Raw genomic sequence first — 21,527 nt, forward strand, 5'->3', positions numbered from 1 at the left:
AAGCCCTCCGACATGAAGCAGGCATGCAGGTAGTGGTTTTTATATTTATGTTAATTATTATTAAGAAAATAATAATTTTTGTAACATTTTAATCCTATCATTTTTTTCTTATGTAGCAACGTTTTCATTAAGAAATTTGTAAGCGTTTTGGACCTGCATAGGTGCATAACTAACATGCTCTGCACTGGAATTTAGACCTGCTTTCAGTTGGTCAATGGTGCAGTCTATTTCAGTTACTCAAAATAGCAACGTGCCAATAATGCGCCTTAACACACCTCCTTTCTAGACCGGAACACCCAAGATTACACAAAGTGGTGCAAACTTATTTGCTATTTAAACAACATGGTGCAAAGCGTGAAAATTAGAGTTGCGCTGGTCTGAAAATAGCAACAAATCACGCCAAACACGTCTTGCGCCTTATTGCACCGGGTGTATGATAGGGCCCAATAACTTTCAGTTTTTCTTTTTACTTCTTCTTTTCAACTGAAATTAGATGTTTAGTAGAATGTCTGGGCTTATGTTTCACAAACACCACAAAACTTCCTTAGAGTGATTTATATATATAAAAATGTTATACTATGTGTACTAAAGTTCAAGCCTTCTAAAACCATTTGATAAATTGCATTCCATGGACATGTTTTGTGTTGTTTATGTGGTTTTTACATAAATTCTCTTTGTATTTTTGTCAGTATTTGTTATGATGCTCTTCCTTTTTATAATTATTGTCTTTTATGGTGCTTTTCATTGTATGGGGAAAAAGGATTTTGGACTTTACTGAGGAAAACAAGTATGTGGATGAAATTATTGAGGGCAAATAAAAGATCACACAGCACAACTATTTATTGTAAGCAAACAGTCCCAGAATGATGAGTGTAAGATGCATCTTTAGCCTAATAGTTTAGATGCACAAATGTAGGGGTGGTCCTATTTAGGGGTGACCCAGTCACTGCCATATTACCGATATCACAATCTATCACCATTGCACCCCTAAGCAAGGCCCTTAACCTCTGCTTGTTCTAGAAGGCGCTATACATTAAATTAGTTCACTGCAAATTACTTTGGATTCAATGTGTGCTCTAAACAGCTACCATATAATCCGAATAATTGTGGCGTTTATGAAAATCAAAGAAGAGTTTAATAAAGTGGTAATCAGTGCAGCAGTTTTGTCCAATTGTTGATCATTGTTGCCAGACAACCATCTGGTCCAAGTTGTTTCTGGTTGTGTGTGTGCCTCTGCAAGAAGTAATTCACACCACATGCCATCAGTAGAGTGTGTGTAGTCTCAGAGCTAGTCGTGGCTGGGAGGTGCTGCCGGTCACTTTAGCTTATCCAGCCCTCCGCTGAGGTCATGTGTGCAGATGGGATGAGGTTGGGGAGGGGGGTTCCTGCACAGCATGTGTGTGCATTCATGAACGTGTGTGTGTGTGTGTGTGTGTGTGCGTATGCACGCCGCTCAATTGCGACCTCAGCAGAAGTAGCAAGTGCTCTTGATGCAGATGGTTTTCATCACACCAACCACTGCATTTTCTCTCTTCTCTCTCTCTCTCTCTCTCTCTCTCTCTCTCTCTCTCTCTCTCTCTCTCTCTCTCTCTCTCTCTCTCTCTCTCTCATGTGCCGATTGTATAGGGGGCCTCTCGCCTTTTTTGGCCCCCTCTCTTCCACCACCCCCTCTCTAATAAAAAAGACATAGGTGTATCTCTCTTAAATGGATTGGCACCATTTATTTTGAGGGTCCTGGACTGGGCTTTGAAATACACCCTCCCACACATTTAGCCAGTAAGTACTTCTGCAATTGATATAATGGCTATTAGTGCTAAAAGTCTATTACTGATATCAGATCAGTGCTAAATGACCATGTTTTAAAGGGAAGGTTCATGCAAAAATTAATATTCTGTCTTCATTCTGTCCCCTGTGCAACTCGCTTCTTAATTTCAATCGTGTGTTATTTTTTCCTAAGCGACGATAACAGACAATAAAGTAAAGAAGCTCTTCACCGTATTACTATTACATTAAATATCTCTTATGTTCATAGATTTGACACCAAATGTCATTGATTCTTAAACATTGCGTACATTATCATCAGTTGTTTAAATGGTTTGGCTATTTTTATTTAATTTTTTAATATATAGACAATTCAACATAGCTACATATATTTGAAATAGGAGGTGTAACGGATCAAGGTTGATTGTCCGTGATTCGTACAGATCACAACCTATGGTTTGGAACATGCGTGACCCGTGGATTTATACATATTTTTACTTATAGATTAATTCTATATTTGTTACGATCGCAGCATTTAGGCTTTCTTGTAAAATATAATGATGACGAAAGAAGCTGTGGTGGGTTATTTGGGATGTGGTGGGTTTCTTAGGTTGTAAAGGTGTTTTCTGTCACTACTTGCATTAATACCTGCAGTAACCTGCATTCAGTGTAAGCTCCACGATTAATCATTTAAACATTAGGATCTCAACACCCAAGCAACAAATTATAAATGATGGTGATTTGCATATGTTTATTAATCCTCAAAGGTTTAGTCTGTAATGTTTCGCCTTAGTTATGAAGTTACAAACAGTCAAATATCACATAAATACTGCGATAACAGTTCATAGTTTAGATAAAACCACCGATGTTTATGGTAAAGATTAATATCACCATTATATGCATTTAACTTGACGCTTAAAAATGAAAGTTGTAGGCAGCAATTACATTATTTAACCAATAGGTGGCAACAACCTGCCATCAAAAATATGCTACTGAATAATTCTCCAAAAATGATACATCTAGTAATGAAACATGAAGTTTTATGAGTGAAAAACTGAATCATTTATTATTAATAAGTAAGTATGGGCTGTACAAATTATAATGTTAGATTTCTATATTTAGCGCCAACAGCAATAGTAAACATTTCACAGTGCGGAATATTTAACAATTTATTTTTATTCAGCTGATTAGTTACACCACTCGGTTACACCACTATTAAACATCACAACATCCTTTACACCACTATTAAAATTTTTATCAACATAAAGCTTTGTTAATCTCAGTAAGACAATCACTCAGAATTACTTCAGAAATGACAGTAAAAGGGAGGATTTTCTATGGGACAATTTTGTATTTGTTCAGCACAAAAAGCTGTTGCGTGACTTTAAAAGACTTTGAATTTATTGCTCGAGTTGTACCTACCACATCTATGCTACGTCAGTGTGACTATATTCCAACTCAAAATTGAAATAAATGATCACAATGGTAAACTATTCCTTTAATAACAGTGAATGTGATTTTACAGCTGGCTGAAGCATTAAAGCCGCCTTATAATGTCTAAAACTTGTGGAATTTACAGTTTTTCGGTTAGCGTGTGCATAAGAGTACGACTCTGAGGATTTATGTTTGGTGTCAGGTCTTTTTCTTTCTTTCTTTTTTTTTTTTTTTTTAAAAAGGGCTTTTCACCCCCCTCCATCTTTTCATAAATCAATATTTACTATGTAACCTTCCTCTCTCTCTTCAGGGCCAGGAAGCAAATGTGCATCCTGATGGCGCTCTTCAAAAAGCTGTTTGCCCACTGATTTACTGTTGCCTGGTGTTTTTGTTTTGAGAGGCACATTATGCCATTAGACCAAAGATCCTGTGTAAAAATATTCTCTGAATATATACCAGAGTCGCATGTTCATAGGGTAGCAAACCATCGCCACATGATCTGTACAGATGATCTGAGGAAGGAGAGGGCGTTCAAGTTACAGACTAGCCTTTTCCCTCGCTCAGTCTTTACTGGCCCTGTAAAAGGAGGGGCCCCACACACTCAGGTTGGCAAACAGGTGGGGCCCACTGTGCAGTGCTAAGTGTATCCCTCCTTTGATTTTGAGGAAATGTAAGCAGAGTGCAAAGGTGTGTGTGTGTGTATATGTGTATGTGTGGTGCTCACTGCTGTGTTGTCTCTGTTTCTCGTGTCCACAGGCCCTCCAGGCAGCACGCCAGTTCATCCTCCAGCAGGCCACAGGACTCAACTCTCCCAGCAGCAACGAGGTCAAACAGAGCCCTGTGCAGGTACCACTTCCACACACACACACACACACACACACACACACACACACACACACACACACACACACACACACACACACACACACACACACACACACATACACAAGATATATGTTCTGGGGGGTATTGTAACAATAAGAGCTTAGAATATGCAAGTATAATTGACATCTTTGTCCATTTCATGTCCATGGGATTAAAAAAAACACAAATTTTATGATAATATAACCACCAACCCTAATGCTAAAGGAAAATCAAACATTAGCTCTTTTCACACATGCAGACTTTTCCGGAAAATTACTTTTTGAAAATACCGGTAAATTTGTTCCGGCAGTTTTCCGGAAAGAGAAGTTGTAATATTACCGGTAATTTGCTGGAATGCTGTTCTGTGTGAACGCAGAAGAAAAAAAATCCTGGAAAAAGTGCGTTCACAATTAAAACGCGCTAATGTAAGACTCCAGCCAATCAGAGCATTCAGACACATTCACATACGCGCTGCTTATGAAAATGAATGCCTTTGAATATGTTTCCAGACACATTTAGCTGCTAGATGTTAGTCACATAAAGTTTTCCTTCCTAATGCCAATTGTGGAAAAAATGATCGATAAAATGCTTATGATAAACCGCTGTTTGTTTACCTTCAAGCTCAGCTTCAGGTGCTTGACTCTTGTGCACGTGAAGCAGCCGGTGAGAACCAGCACACACATATTATGAACCATCAACCGCCAACAAAAGCCTGACCCCTTCTATATTTACAGCTTTTTTCTGGTCGATGTCAGAATTTACCGGTATTTTAGAATGGATGTGTAAACGGTCTTTTCCATAAAAATTCCGTTCTGTAACGTTCTTTCCTTTGTGAACAGCGCTTTTATGAATTTACCGGTGAAGTCATAATTTTCTGGATATTTTCCGGTATTACTGTGTGAAAGGGTCTATTATTTTTCCTTAGCATAAGGGTGTGTGGTTTTTTTTTTTTTTAAATCCCATGTAGTTTGAATGCATCATTGGACTTGTTTCACTGTTAATCCTTACTTCTTGCCTTGTTAAAAAAAGTTATTATGATAACATTTCTTAAAGTTCAGCTTATTCATTAAAAGTTTCTTAATTCAATTTTGTTTATTCATCTCCTGGAATCATTTCAATTGGTTTGTTTGAATTATTCAGTTTAAAATTCGAATTCAGTGATCGAATTTTCGAATTTTGCATCGGTGCATTTTAGGGTACCTTTAGTAACCTTAAACCATAAAATTAAAATAATTGTTTTCAAAAACATCAATTCACTTAAAAATATGAAAGAACGAAAAAATAAAAATATTCAATTTAATTTTATTTTTCCTTTTTTATATTTATTGTAATTCTAGCTTTCTAAATAATAATAAGGATATTAATAAAATTCAATTAAATTAAAACTCTAGACACATTTAAAAAAAAAAAAAGACAAAACACAAAACTTTAAATTTTAACTAAAATTTATGAACATTTCTAAAATCTTTTTTCCTAAACTGTTACACTGTAAAACCCAACAGTCAACTTTATCAAATGAAATGAGTGTAGTTAACTCAATTTACTAAAAGTTAATTCTACTCATTTGAAAAGAGTTAATTAAATACCTCATTACTTCAACATAAATGGAGTAAGTTCACAGTACTCATGTAGATTAGTATTTTAAATCAAATGGTTTGTAGCAATCAGTTTCCCTTTAAACACTTTGAGTTGTTTTAACTTGTTGGGTTTTACTCAAAATGCTTCTTGAATTAAATGGATTAAGTTCACAGTACTCATTTGGATTAGTTTTTAAACTTAAATGGTTTGTTACAATCGGTTTCCTCTAATGGTTTGAGTTACCTTAACTTTTTGGGTTTTACACTGTAGGGAAAACATAGTAGTCACTTAATATTAAACAGCTACTTATAAATGAAAAATAAAATATATATATTTTATATATTAAATATGAAAGTCTCTTTAAAAATGTTTATAGTTTCTTCTGTAATTTAACGAAATTAATTTAAATTTAAAAAAATCATCCAAAACGAGCTTCTTCATTTGTTAGTTTTTTTTTTCTCTCAGCCCTATTTGTCATCATGTCTTACTTTCTCAGATCTTTGTCTAGCAAAGTCTTTTACTATCTGATTCTGCTTGCCTCCCATCCCCCATCTGTACTATATTAAAGAGTAGAGTTGTGAATGTGGCTCTTTGTAGACAAGAGCTGAACAATGGCACTACTTTAAACCTAAACTTCATTTCTCATTGGGCAGGAGGTTAGCTTGAGTGCACGTTCCTCTAGCACCTGGTCACACACACACACACACACACACACACACACACACACACTGAGGGTCTAGAGCAGAATTCTTGGGAATAGAGTAGTATAAAGAGCTCAAGTACATTTTCCCCCCTCTCTTATATAACCTAGCAATAGCAAGTTGTTTGTGTATGCATGTTTGTCTGTAAATTTGTAATGCGTTTCGAAATGTAAATTAAATAAATGTAAACACATAAAAATAAAAGATTTTAAACTGCATTAAATGACATAACATACTAATAAATCATAAATAAATATGAATGATTTATTAATGAAAAGTTGAGTAGTCATTCAAATAAAACATAATGGTAAAAACTCATTCAAGTCATCCCATGCATATTCATACATTCAGCATATTTGATTTGCTATTCATATTATGCATTAGGTATTATGTATAAACATTCATTCTTTACACTATACAAACCAAAAACACGGATACATCTTGGTGATGTTTTGTCTAGGTGTTTTTTACTGTCAGTAAGAAATACAGTCTTCGTGCCTGCCATGTTAAATTGGGCCATTGGCGATAACTGCCTGCTTTAGCACACCCGTCAAATATGACAAGACACACTCACATGTTTATACCACAGTCCAACTTTAATATCGCAGTCATGTAACATGCACTTACTACAGTTGTGAGACTAACACAGACTGGCACCCAGGCACAGATTAGAGTGTGCTTTTTATTTAACCTGAGTCTGCTGGAGATGGAGGAGAGAGGAAGACGAATGAGGCAACCCCTAATCATGAGCAGGAAAAGAGGGGCGGACGCAGTCAATACGAGCGTGGAGGTGAAACGTAGAAGAGTGTAAGTGAACGAGCGAGTGCGCAAGAGCCGCCCAGAGTTTTGCAAATCATCAATAATCCAGGAGGAATGCTGGCTGACAGTTTAAATGACCGTGTTGAGAGGTTTTCCCTTCAGGGTAATTAACATTATCAAGGAACAGCAGGTTACCTCGTTAGTGGCGCACTCATTTAATTAACAAACCACACTAATTAGATTGAACCCTGGGCTGAAGTTTGCTTCGGTGTGCTTGTCGAGTTAAAGGAAAGTCAAGAAGAGGGAAATGAAAGGAACTTGTTATCAGAGCCCGTTGCGTTTAGTCAGTGTTTGTTTTGAACTTTTGATGATTTATGTGGTTTATTTGAACAGATGTAGCTCTTTTCTTGAAGTTGTTGTTTGCTTTGGCAAATATCTCTCTTAGTGTTGTTTATATTTGGTGTGTTGTTTACACATAAACTTGCTTTCATCTGTGAGACATAGTAAAAAAAACTTTAGTTATTATGATGATGATGATGATGATTATTATTATTTTATTTATTTGTTGTAAATTTCAGTTTTTGTTTACCTTTTTGTTGGTATTTTAGATTTGCTGTGTTTGCTTTGTTCGTTTTTGTTTATTTATTTTTTTGTTTCTTTTTGTAAGGTATGTATTCTGTTGTATTTGTTGGGCGAAAAAGAAAAAATTATCTGATTAAAATTGCGATTTAAAATGCGATAAAAGAGCTACAAGTTTGATGTGGTGGTTTTAACAGCACCAAAGAAAGTCCAAGTATAATCACAAAGTACACTACACTATGCTTCTGTTTATTTAAAACCGTTTTTTTCCAATAAAGTTGTCAGATGTAATGAAAAATTAAGTAAATATCTACAATATTTTAAATTCAATTTAATAAATTATATCTAAAATCTTAATTATAAATATGTAAAACATTTAGATTTTTCATATTTATTTCTTGATATTCACAGTGCAGACAATGCTTTCCATAAACAATTTTAGATTTTACTTCACAGCACTAAAATGTATAACTTATTAATACATTTATATTTTATTTCTATATGTATTTGTATACAATTTTGTTCTTTAATACAAGCAGTCAGATAAATGAACTGTACCTTTAATTTTACCTGCTCAAAGAAAACACACTTTGAATGTATCAATCAAAACTCAAGTACATGCACAGAACAGCAAGAATAAATGAATGTAAAAATTTCAACTGATTGTAGAACTGCTTGTTTTTGAGCATTGTCTAGCGAGTTCTTAAACACCTGTCGTTGGTGATTGTGTTCCTGCACTCAACAGAAAGGGCTGCTATTGACTGTAATGGTTAGCGTGATTTAGGTGTTACCGATGAGTGACGCGGATACAGATAAACAGTTACAGTCTATAATGTGCGGTTATCACAGCTGTTCCGCGATAGACACAGTGGAGAAAACTCACGCTGCAGAGTAACACGATCGTGTGTGTGGATCCACAAGAATCAGTGTAACAGCGAGAGAGGAGATTAAAAGTAATAATCAAAATAATCGCAGCTTTTCAAATCATGACTTCAGTTTAAAAACGATTAATCGTGCAAGCCTAGTACTAGTTTTTTTGTTTTTGTCCTTTTTTTGCACAATGAAAGGGACTGAACTTGCTTCAAAATGTGTCAAACAACATAATTTGTAGCTTTGGTCAACTTTAACAAATACAAATGATGTCTCAAATGATGAGACACAAAAATTATGATGGTTTCACATTTTAATAGTTGCCTTTTACTTCTTGGATGTAAATTAAAAAATACCAAATCATAACCTTTTGACAAAAACTGCACAACGAATCACATTGTCTCTCGAAAGGGATTTACAGAGGTAATAGAGTACCATATCCTCAGGTTGGATGTTATAAATAACTGTACATACACACACACTCTTGCACATCATGATTTGATGTTTTCTGATGAACTCTATGGCCATAGTGCCTGACCTCTGTCAACCCATGACCCTCAGTGGATCCCCAGGTGAGACTCTTTGGGCTTCTTTCCCCCCTCAGCGCAAGACCACCCTGCATACTGATAAAGCTGAGCCCAGAGATTCCGTTTGTAGTGTCACTTCCTCATCCACTGCCCCAGGACATCAACCTTCAACCCCGACCCTTACGGTCACATTCTCTGTATGCTCTCTGTTATTCCTGTAGTGTTTTAGGGACTGCAAATTGCTTGTTTGTGTCACTCTAGATTATTTCCTTCACACTTGACACCTAAACAAAAAAGTCAGGTTTGTAGATTGGCAAATGTAGTGACGTACTTTTTCTACCTCTACAAACAGGCCTTCAGCTAGCCATCAAGTGACATCAATTTTCTACTCTCAGGTTATTATTTCAAATGCATTTCTAAAGCTTCTAAAAATCCAGGTTCGGCAGGTTACTTTAAACCATTGTCCGATAGCTGGAAGAACAGGGCAGAGAAGTCATTTAATACAGTCAATGGACATAGCCCAACAGAAAATGGCCGCTGGTTTTTTATAATTAATTTTTTTTGGAAGATGTAAACGCAGTGTGATTAACAATGACATCGTTTGGTGCCTGTTAATTAGATTTTTGCTGCCAAAGAGTGCAGAAGTTAAACAGAATTTTGTCGGAATGAACCAGAACCTTGGCCGTGACCAACAGGTTCTTCCTTAAAATGGCTAATTTCTCCATCTTTAATTCTTGCTTAATTTTCTTTCTCTTTTTGGGATGTTCATGTCTGAAGAGTCACAGATTGACTTTCTGTGTGATATTTCTTGTACTTTATCAATCTTTTAAAAAAAAAGAGAGTCAGTTAGATTCTTTCAATAAGCCAAGGTAAGGATTGCAATCCACTTATTCAGGCTTTATACTTTAAAGTTGTTTAACAGTTACAGTAGGTTATATATAGACTACTGTTTAAATGCTTTGCTTATAGAACAAGATTTATTTTAAATAGAAATACACTACCGGTTAAAAGTTTGGGGTCAGTTTTTTATTTATTTATTTATTTATTTATTTTAAAGAAAATTATTTTGTTCATCGAGGCGGCATTTATTAAATGTAAAAAAAAAAAAGTTAAATTGTTAAATGCTTATTTATTAAATATTTATTTATTTTCAAATGAAATTAATAGTCCAGTCATTATTGCTTTTATTACTTTTACCATTAATAATAACAATATTAGTAATAATAACAATAATATATCATATTAGACTGATTTCTGAAGGATTGTGTGACTTTGAAGACGCTAAAAATTAATCTTTAAAATTACTGGAATAAATTATTAAATGAAATTATAAACTACTTTTGAACAGTTATTTTATAGTGCAATAACATTTCACAATTTTACAATTTGTACTGTATTTTTTAATGTAATAATGTTATTAAGATAAGCTTATTGTAAAACATTTAAATATCGCACTGACGGTAGTGTAATTTAGAGCATCTGTAGATTTAGATCTTAAATGTAACCTATGATGATTTGTTTGCACTCAACTGAACACAACTACAACATTTTGTGGCCATGAAATGCTTTTGATAAAAGGTTTGATGGGATTTAGTTTTTCATTTTAAATGAAACCGTTAGAGTCTCTATGAAACACAAAGAGATGCAATTTGGCTGTTACGTCATGCATACAGTTGAAGTCAGAATTATTAGCCGCCCTTTGAATTTTTTTTTCTTTTTTTAAATATTTCCCAAATGATGTGTAACAGAGCAAAGAAATTTTCACAGAATATCTGATAATATTTTTTTCTTCTGAAGAAAGTCTTATTTGTTTTATTTTGGCTAGAATAAAAGCAGTTTTTAATTTTTTCAAGCCATTTAAGGTCAAAATATTAGCCGCTTTAAGCTATATATATTTTCCGATAGTCTACAGAGCAAACTATTGTTATACAATAACTTGCCTAATTACCCTGACCTGCCTAGTTAACCTAATTAACCTAGTTGAGTCTTTAAATGTCACTTTAAGTTGTATAGAAGTGTCTTGAAAAATATCTAGTAAAATATTATTTACTGTCATCATGACAAAGATAAAATAAATCAGCTTATAAAAATGAGTTATTAAAACTATTATGTTTAAAAATGTATTGAAAAAAATCTTCTCTCCGTTAAACAGAAATTGGGGAAAAAAACAGGGGCTAATAATTCTGACTTCAACTGGATATTCTTAATACATATTTAGCCTATAAAAAATCACAGCTATTTGAAAATCAGGAAAATAAAGCTAAAGCACTTAAACAGTCCATCCCACCAAATGTCTATTTTTATCTGTATGTATAAGGTGAAAGGGCAGAGAATTTATCATCATGCCTATATAGACCCATTTTACACACACACACACACTCACACACGTGGCTCCAGTCCCATCTCTGTTGGTAATTGAAAAGAAAAAGTGTCCTCTTTTCATGTATTATTGAGGACCCCGTTTAATTAAAAAAAAAAATGAAAAGACTCATTAGAGACATGCTAATTAGTTTCCTTCTCTTGAGCGTTGATAGAGAGGCTGCGTTGCCACGGTAGCACTGGGTGAAGGGAGTACCACATTAAAATGATCTGATGGAGAGATGGGTGACGCCAGCTGGAACCTCCACCTCTGCATGGTCAAGCACTTTGGGCCCCTGAACTCTTAAAATTCTTTTGCCCTACAGAAAAATTACCCTGTCGTGTTTGTTCTTTATTGATTTAAAACACAATGCCGTGCTTATCATGCAAATGACCACTTTAGAGTAGGTTTTTATATGAATTCTTTGCGTGTTTTGGAAACGTATATTGACACCTCAGATGAATTGGGAAGAAAAGACCATCCGTACTGGACAGAGCCCTTTCTTTTATTTTTGAAAACTGTTTTGTCCATTAAGTGGAAATGCTTAGTTGGCACTTTTTTCCGTTTCAAAGAGGCTGTTTTGAAGAGAGAGAGGGTTAGAGAGGGTGACCCAGAATGCAAGAGGCCTGACAGATTGAAGACTGCGAGAGAGAGAGAGCGAGAGGAGAAACACCCAGGGCCGTGGTGGCCGTTTCAGAGTTTGGGTTTGAGCAGTGAAGTGTAAAAGTCCATTTTTTGATCTGAAACATGAGTGAAAAGTGTAATGAACGCGGTCGATAATGGGCTTTTATATTTCCGCACCCCAGTCATCTCTTCTGTTGTGTTCCACTGGAAATTTGTTGTCATTTTTATTCTGGGGCAGTGAGGCGTTAGATAGAGCCACAGATGTGTGTGTGCGAGGGACGTCCGCAGAAAGCGAGGGACTAATGGAAGAGGGATATGGAAGACGGAGTGGTGGGGGGATTTTCCACTTGAACTTGCCCGACTCGGGGCACTTGCGCAACGGCGGATTTTCATTTGTCCGAATGCTGTCCGAACGCTGTCAGAGAAAGCGCTCCCCAGACGCAAGCTCTGAACTGGCTGAAAATAAGCAAGTGACAGCCCAGAAATTCACAGAGTCGTTCAGCCCTGCAGCCCCCAATGGCTGGCTTTTATTACACACCACACACACACACACGCACACTTTGCAAAGAAACCCGCACCACCATGTACTTTATAACAGGCAAAATATGATAAATACCTGTGGGAGGTAATGGGACTAACTTCAGGGGACGAGCAGCAATGGGGGTTTTAGATCATTCTGGGACAAATTAGCTTGTGAAAAGGTGGTTGTGTGCGCTATATAGCCCTGGAAGACACCATCATAGAGCCACCTGGTAACAGCGCCTGCAGCCTTTCAGCGGGCCTGTTATTAAAATGACAGGCCTCTTTAGCGTCGCGTCCCGCTCAATAGTGACCCTTCACTCTCCACATGCAGGCTAATATCTTCCAGGCTTTTTGAAGGTGCTGGTGTGACTGTTTAAAAGCTCTCCCATCCGTCCCCCCATGCTAACCCCCGCCTGCTTTCCCTTATCGCTTCCACCTGAGATATGTGACCTCTTGAACCGACCTGTCAGGATTAAGAGAAGGGAATTATTCTGGTGGAACAGTGGAGGCATTTTGTTCTCCTGTTCACGTGTTGATAAACACATTCTACTTGAGCATGATGGGGGAAGGGCAAATATGGCTGGGAGAGTCAATATTGTTGCATAGTGATATGATGGAGATGAAAGGTGATCTAGTAAGTTCTTAGGCCCTGTTTACACTAATACGATTAGTTTTAAAATGCATAAGTTTTGCTACTGTTACGCCATCTGTACACACTACCCTGGAGTTTTCGAGCCCTGAAAATGAAGCGCTGAAGAGGCCGATCCATTTTAAAATGCTATTAGTGTAGATTGAGGAAAACTGAGACATCTGAAAATGTGGCTGGCGACATTTGCGCTACCTGATTGGGACTTTTTCTCAATATCAAGTAAACAAAGTTCAGATTTGCATCTTTTCCTTGTAAGTTCAGACTTTGCAAGTTTATAACGAACTCTCAAGGACGTGAGAACAGGTCAGGTAAATCTTCAAATGTAATGGCAGTGTACATTTATAACATCATTCATCCTGGCTGCCCTTCACTATCTTAACAATAAATTGAAAACATGACATAAAGCACTGTCTCTTTTAATTTTTATATTTACAACTTAAATATAAAAGACATGATGTTAAGGCATCATGTACATATTTATATGATTGTCATCTTCACTTTATGCAAATTTATAACAAAATGGAGCCTAATAACTGCCTCCTTTTATTTTCACTGAAAAATATGAAACATAAGGCTCACTGTGTGGTTTTGGCAATATGTGCTTAATGTCAGACAGTATATGCACACAATTAAGATTATCAGAGGAAATGCATGGTGGAATACAAAATAGCCATCATTTTTTCTGAATATAATAATCAGTAAGCTATCATTTTAATAATCAATAATAATTATTAAATTACAATAAGTTTATACAATATAGGAAATAAAGGCAAACGTGTGGAATCAGTGTACGTGGTTACATAAATTGATAGCTATAATAACTTATCTTTGCGCTCAGCCAAAACATGTTACCTAAGAACAAGTAGGCTAATAGATTAAAAAGACAGAGTTGTTAGATATAGGTGTACACAAGATGAGTTATAGATTGTCTTTAACAACTTCAGAGAGATGAGATCCAGCGGTAGATTCAGGATGGACTGGCTGATGTTCGACTGCTCTCAGCTGAGCAGGTGTGCTCAGAGCTCCCGCTGACTGCTTGGAGCTCAGACGCAAGAGTACGCTGAAGCAGCTTTCAGCGCATGACAGAGTGCATGTAAGGTCACGTGATGTGCGTTTTCAGCAGTGTAGTGTGGATGGAGAGCTTTTCAGAAACGCTGGTGTGGATGTGGATCGTTTTAACAATAATGTGTCGAGTTTTAACAATAAAACGATCCAACAATATTTTATTAACAATAAGTTATATTAACAATATTTTAACGTTTTACATGAATAAGCAAAAACGTATTCGTGTAAATGCGGCCTTAGTTTAGATGCGTAAACACTGGTGAAGTTTCATAAAACAATATTAAAGGGGTAGTTTACCCAACTATTAAAATTTACTCACTATTTACTGATCCTTAAGTGGTTTCAAAACTTTCAGTTTCATTCATCTATTAAAGACTAAATAAGATATTTTGAAAGCAGCTCAAATTAAAAAAATTTTTTTAAATATTAATTACTATGTAAGTCAATGGATACAGGTTTCCAGCTGTTTTTTAGAATATCTTCTTTGGGGTTGAATGTTAGAAAGAAAATCATAAAGGTCTGAAGCAAGTAAAAGCTTAGTAAATGATGACATTTTATTTTTAGGTAAACTATCCTAAAGGCACTGTGAAGTCAGCAAACTAAAACCTGATTTATACTTCTGCATCAAGTGCACGCGTATGCTCTGGCGCAGCTTTCGCGCGGTCACATAGCCCTCGCCGTGGCTGACGCCGACGTGCACCTCTCAACGACGCGTAGTGCAAGCTCTGTGATTTGTCAGCTTGGTAGCTGTGACCAGTGTGGGCAGGACCAAGAGCCATGCAAGCCCATTGAAGTGAGTGTTTACAAGTGTCGAGTCCCATGATGTAGCTCTAAATACATGGTTGTTTTGTGTTTACCTTATGATTAAAGTTGTTGCACGTCCGCCGATTCCCGCCTCTGAATCACAGGTTTTAGCTACTTGTATTTTAAGGTTGCATTCAGAAAAAACAAAACACTCCAGAAAAAACTCAACACAGGAACATTTTAAACCTACTGCCAGCTAGTGTTTCAGAAGGGTTATTGCAGAGCAACACAAACAGCACGCAGAAGGATAAATGCACGACTATGCACAAGACAGTCGCTGTAGGTCATGCTGGTCACTCGATGAAGAATCAGCCTTAAGTAATGAAAGACAAACTATATTTGGACATTATTACAAAATTAATATTTTAAGGGTATTTCTGAGAGAGTTAGCAAATGTGTATTATCATAGTTTGTATATTAGTGTACATAATTAAAATATAAGTCTTATGTAATAGTTATTTTGTTAATTTAAGCATCTTTTCTGTATAAAAGTTTTTATTAATTAATTTTTTAAATTCCACCAAATATCCTTAAGGTCTCTTTGGTTGTATATCTCACTGATCACATATTGTTGCTACAGAGATCCTTGATCCACTTCTTTCATCTCTTTTCTTGTGGTACAGTCTTAGTAATTCCCTCCTCAAATCTGATCTCCCCCTTCCCTCCTGTTTTTGTTTGGGTAGCCCCTTCCTCAATCCCCTTCTCCCCCTCTTTCGGACCCCTTCATAACCCCAGCCTTAACCTCGATCCTCCCTCCCCGGCATCTTTCCCTCTCTCCTCATGGCCCCGTGCTTGGTGTTGGTTTGTGAGGCGATTAATGGCGCTGTTGTGTAAATGAGATGTGACGGCTTGTTTACCGGCTTGAGCCCCGCAGGCAGTAGACTCACGAACGCACCCGTGAATAAACTGATCATAATGGCCATCAGCACAGACTGCAGGTACTCCAGTGCAGGAGAGAGAGGGAGAGTTAGAGAGTGTGAGTTGTGGGTTGCGGTTAGGCAGTCTACCAGCCCCTCCACCCGTGAGGTGAGTAATTCTTTTTGACGGGGGTAAACAGCGCTAGAATGTTGTCCCGCGTGTGCATGGATGCCCGCGTGTGATGTCTCCTCTAGTTGTCTCCTTGTCATTTTTTCAATTATCCCTCCCACTCCAGGATCCCCAGCGGACTGCCGGTGAGATTGCAGACGGATATTTGAGATTGACTGACTGTGGTGTTTATGTATTCATTATAACTTTATATGCTTCCATCTTCCTCCATTACACATGCTCGCACATTAAATGTTGACATTCATCATGTTGTGTAGCGCCACCTATTGTCTGAGCACTGAATTTCACAACCTTTATCAGAATCACGTTTAGAAAAATACAGAAGGAAAATGTATGCCTTTGCTTTTATACATAAGAAAACAGAAAAGTAGCTTCTAACCAAATACAATAATAAAAAAATGAATGAATTAATAAATGTACATTAGATAAACTTATTGAATGTACATATATACTCACATACTCCTTTTCATGTACATTCGGAGCTCTTTTCTATGATAAAACACTTTTAGGAACTGTCCCTTTAAATATACCGTGGTTTACCAGGGCTTTACAACTTAATTCATCCTCTTGTTTTCTTCCTCACCACAGAGGGACAATTGTGTTTCTTAGCCGTTATATGACACCCCATCTCAGCTTTCTAGAAGAATAAACGCCTCCTGTGTATGTGTGTGTGTATGCGTGTTATCCAGGATTTTAGTTTTGTATCACCAGAATTCCTCTCTCTTTACATAGTCAGAGTGATTCTTTGGCCACCTTTCCAAATGAGCGTCACTTTGTCATAATTCATACTCCCAAGTCTGAGGCGAGTTCCCTCGCAGTCTTTAAAGCACTAGACCTTTGTGCTCTTCTCTAAATTCTTCAACTTTAAGGGCCGTTTATCAGATTTTCCCCCCCGTTCTTTATATGGACGAGTATATTATTCCTCTCCAGCTATAAAAAGCCTTTCAAGAACTCAGCCAGTCCCAATTACTGCTTTATGGAGCTGATTTGCCACGTCTGTCCAAAGTTTAGTAACATGTTTTTATATGCTTTCACTTGAAGCTCTTTCGCCCATTTTTTCTTTTGCTCCTGTGTGTGTGTGTGTGTGTGTGTGTGTGTCTGTATGCACCACAGCACTACATGTGATAATTACCCTGTAATATGGAATGGCAAAGAATCCTCCAGAGAATGGGGATGCATTCATCATCATCCATTTATTTAAATACCATAATTTAGTGTACGGCTCATTACTGGGAGGTTGACCTTTCCCAAAATGAAGATCTCCTCTATACCTTTGTACCTGCTCCCTGGGTTTCCTATTTTTAAACTTCCTGAAAATGCTAATAGAGACAAGAGGCGATGAAGTAAAAGAGTGCAGCCTACTACATCTATCTATCTATCTATCTATCTATCTATCTATCTATCTATCTATCTATCTATCTATCTATCTATCTATCTATCTGTCTGTCTGTCTGTCTGTCTGTCTGTCTGTCTGTCTGTCTGTCTGTCTGTCTGTCTGTCTGTCTGTCTGTCTGTCTGTCTGTCTGTCTGTCTGTCTGTCTGTCGTTCCATCGTTCCATCGTTCTACCTAGTGTTCAATCCTGCTTAGAAATGTCAAGCCTTAGCAGAAATTCACCCTACATGGGGTGCGTATGAGGGTTATATTGGGTTTAGGGTTATTTGGTGTTGGTGTTTAGGGTTTATTGTCTAGGGTTATTTAGTGTGAGGGTTTAGGGTTTAGAGTCTAGGGTTATTCAGTGTTGGGGTTTAGGTTTATTTGGTGTTAGAATTTAGTGTTAAGGTTTAGTGTCTAGGGTTATTTAGTGTTAGGGTTTAGAGTCTTGGGTTATTAGGGTTTAGGGTTATGTAGTGTTAGGGTTTAGGGTCTAGGTGTATTTAGTATAAGGGTTAGGGTTTGAGATTTAGGGTTAGGGTTTAGCGTTAACGTGTGTTAGCATTAGGGTTAGGGTCAAGTTGCATATAGGTAAGAAGGTAAAAGCGAGTTTCACCCTTATTTCTTTCATCCTTATTATAATATTCGATCTGATTCACGTAGACTTACATGGCTGTATGTCTTGAAGCATAGGTTTGGTGTGCATCTATCTATCTATCTATCTATCTATCTATCTATCTATCTGTCTATCTGTCTATCTGTCTATCTGTCTATCTGTCTATCTGTCTGTCTGTCTGTCTGTCTGTCTGTCTGTATAATAAATGCCAGTAATTTCATCTAATAGTATTGTCCTTATTATAAGTTAAAATAATGCATGTATATTATATAAATTTTTTTTACTATATTAATGTGGTTAAATTTATGCCATTTCCAAAACATATTACAATGTTTAAATTAATTTAGAATGTTATCCAATTTCTTGAATTGACTTTTATATTTCAAAAATAGACAGATAAAATCTCCATATTGTTTTTTTTTTACTTAATATGGAATTGAAATCATGGCAACATTGCCTTATAAATCATTGTCATACAAATAATTTCAAATGTATTCAATATCTTTTTTACATCTGTCTAGTCTGTCTATTTTTCTCTAGTGTTAAAATAATGCATAGTTTAATGTTGAAAGTTTTTTAATCTTGAGAATCATTCCTCAAACCCTAGTGTGTTTAGTTTATTTAAGGTGCAATACACGTTGATTCACTTACAAGATGCACCGCTACTCCCAAATCTATTTTAAAGCTGCAAATAATTTGTGGCCACTTCATTACAGCAGTAACGGCTACAACTTCTCACTGAATGCATTGAGACGCTCCATATATCCACGCTAATGGAATCAGATTGAATCCAGGAGCACAGGTGAACACATCTCTTGGGGGGAAAAATCGCCTGCAAAATGCTTTTAAGTGCGGATGGTTTCAGTTTAATGAAACAGACTCATTTGGCAGACTGATAGTATATTGTGCTGAGGAGCATTTTGTATTATACACTTGCTCCAGACCAGACCCCACATAAACCATACTGTGGGTGTGTTTACATTAACGTTCTTAACCAGATTATGCTCAATAAACTGACAACGCTTGTGGTCATGTGAACTTGTTAACCCATTTTCCTTTGCACGGTGTAAGGTCATGAATGGGTCAAGCATAAACTGTTCATACAGTTTGAATACAAGTGGTACAATCAAAATGCTGCATAATATCAGAAAAAAATGCTGATAATATATCAAATATTGACATAAATGAAATAATAAATAAAATTATTATGTTTTGACATTACTGCCGGGGGATAAACTGATTTATTAATAGGTTTCTGCCAGTATCAAATTTCCTTGATATAATCCAATTTTCATGAACTACATTATTATCATGATATTCACCTAAGCTGCAAAAAAGTAATCCAACAGAAATAATAGTAATAATAATAATTCCTTACATTTATATAGCGCTTTTCTGGACACTCCTCATCCACCACCAGTGTGCAGCATCCACCTGGATGACCTAATGGCAGCCATATAGCACCAGACTGCTCAACACACACCAGCTTATTGGTAGAGAGGAGACAGAGTGATGAAGCCAATTATGTTATGGGGATGGTTAGGAGGCCATGATGGACAGAGGCCATTGAGCATATTTGGCCAGGACCCCTACTCCTTTTTCGAAGGACATCCTGGGATTTTTAACGACCACAGAGAGTCAGGATCTTGGTTTAACGTCTCATACGAAAGCTGACGCTCACTGAGCAGTATAGAGTCCCCATCAGTATACTGGGGCGTTAGGGCTCACACAAACCGCAGATTGAGTGCCCCCTACTGGTCTTACTAACACCACTTCCAAAAGCAACCTAGCTTTCCCATGTGATCTCCCATCCAGGTACTGACCGGGCACAGCTCTGCTTGGCTTCAGTGGGCGACCATGCGCGAGACCATGCAGAGAGCTAGCTGCTGGCCAAAACCAAAAAAAAAATACTTTTATATGTTATTGGACATACAGATTTCAGAGTAAATAAAATTTAAATAAATTCGATAGCAAAAGGATGAGAAAGTATGCAACACTTTACAATCAAAGTTAATGCATTGAAATCAACTGTGAAAAATGGTAATTTTGTTGTTAAAAGTTGTATTTTGTTTCAAATTAACTTAACTATTAAGTTAATTTGAAACTAAATACAACTTTTAACAACAAAATTGTATTAGTTATTAGTTAACTCCATTAATGAACGATTGCAACTTTTACTTTTAATGCATTATTAGGTTTAAATAAGAAACCAACGTCACCCATAATTAATTGTTGTTACCATTCGATGATTTTAGTTAAATTAACTATTGTTAACAAATTGAAGTGAGTTAACAAACAAAAGGTCTATCAAAAGTCACAGAATTTACAATGTTCTAATGTTCTAATTTGATGTAATAAGGTAAATAAGCTCCACCTTCTCAGAAGATTGAAACCTACTTCTACTTAACTGGCCATTTAGCCATGCTAATATGCAAATCTGTGAGCCAATCATAGCAGTGAGCTTTTACCTCTAAGTCTACAAATTGACAGTTGTGACTGATTTTTGGTCCAGGGTCATAAAGTCTTATAATGGGGTTTACTTGTGTTGCCATCTTATTGTTTTGCATGTAAACCATAACAATAGGTCATTTCAGTAAGCAGGTTTTTTGTGCATATTGCATATTATCAGCATATTGTTATGTGTGTAAACATGCTCAATATAGGACACTGGTCTGTAGGGTCACGAAACGTTCACATCATCGTCCTTGCATCTATGCAGAAGGTGGTTGATAAGCCTGATTGTAATTTATCAAGGCCGTTAAAAAAAAGGAAAAGCCCGATTAAGGCTCATTGGAATGCATTCGCTGTCCTTACTACTTCCTTTATGACCCTCTGGGACGCATCGCTCTTCTTGCTGCTCGGCTTCCCTCTCTCGGCTCTCGCTCCCTCATTTCCCATCTCTTCTCTTTGTTAATCAGTTAAACTCGCTCTTCAAATAGCCCCTCTAATTACTGCTCGGCTCCCTGCGAACGGCCGTCTCCCCCGCTGCTCCCTCTGTCTCTGTATTGAAGCTGACCCCTGTCAGTAGTGGGTAGCTGTTCGTGGTGCGTGCGGACAGCGCTGGTGAATCTTAATGGTGGTGGGAGGCTCCAGAGGTGCCACTGAAGCCGGCTCATTAGCAGACAGTCTCAGAAGCTTGTGGAGATGGTTTTAGGGGATGGCCATCAAATGCACACCACATATTATGGCGCCACTTAGAAACTCAAAGCTACGAGTGAGTGAGTGCCAAAAGAGCTTTTTGCTTGTGTGGAGGGGCTTTGTTTACTATGATTGCGTGGTTGTTTTGCTGCCCACCTGATTGAAGGTGGTAAGTAGGATATGTTGAAAGTGACCACAAGAGATGCTCAAAGGAGATTAGACTTGAGCTGATTGAGGATCTTCTTAAAGACATGCAGG

At 36.9% G+C, this 21,527-nt stretch overlaps 1 protein-coding gene across 3 annotated transcripts in view; it reads left to right on the top strand.

The window, feature by feature from the left end:
• The window catches only part of foxp4 (forkhead box P4), a 189,838-nt gene that overhangs the window by 77,590 nt on the left and 90,721 nt on the right, over positions 1-21,527 (top strand). For all 3 annotated transcript variants that reach the window (XM_056468746.1, XM_056468745.1, XM_056468747.1), the window contains exon 3: positions 3,952-4,041. In XM_056468746.1, the coding sequence (XP_056324721.1) occupies positions 3,952-4,041 (90 nt within the window). The remainder of the gene's footprint in view (positions 1-3,951; positions 4,042-21,527) is intronic.

Source organism: Danio aesculapii, chromosome 11, assembly GCF_903798145.1.
Source record: "Danio aesculapii chromosome 11, fDanAes4.1, whole genome shotgun sequence".
Classification (NCBI taxonomy): Eukaryota; Metazoa; Chordata; class Actinopteri; order Cypriniformes; family Danionidae; genus Danio; species Danio aesculapii.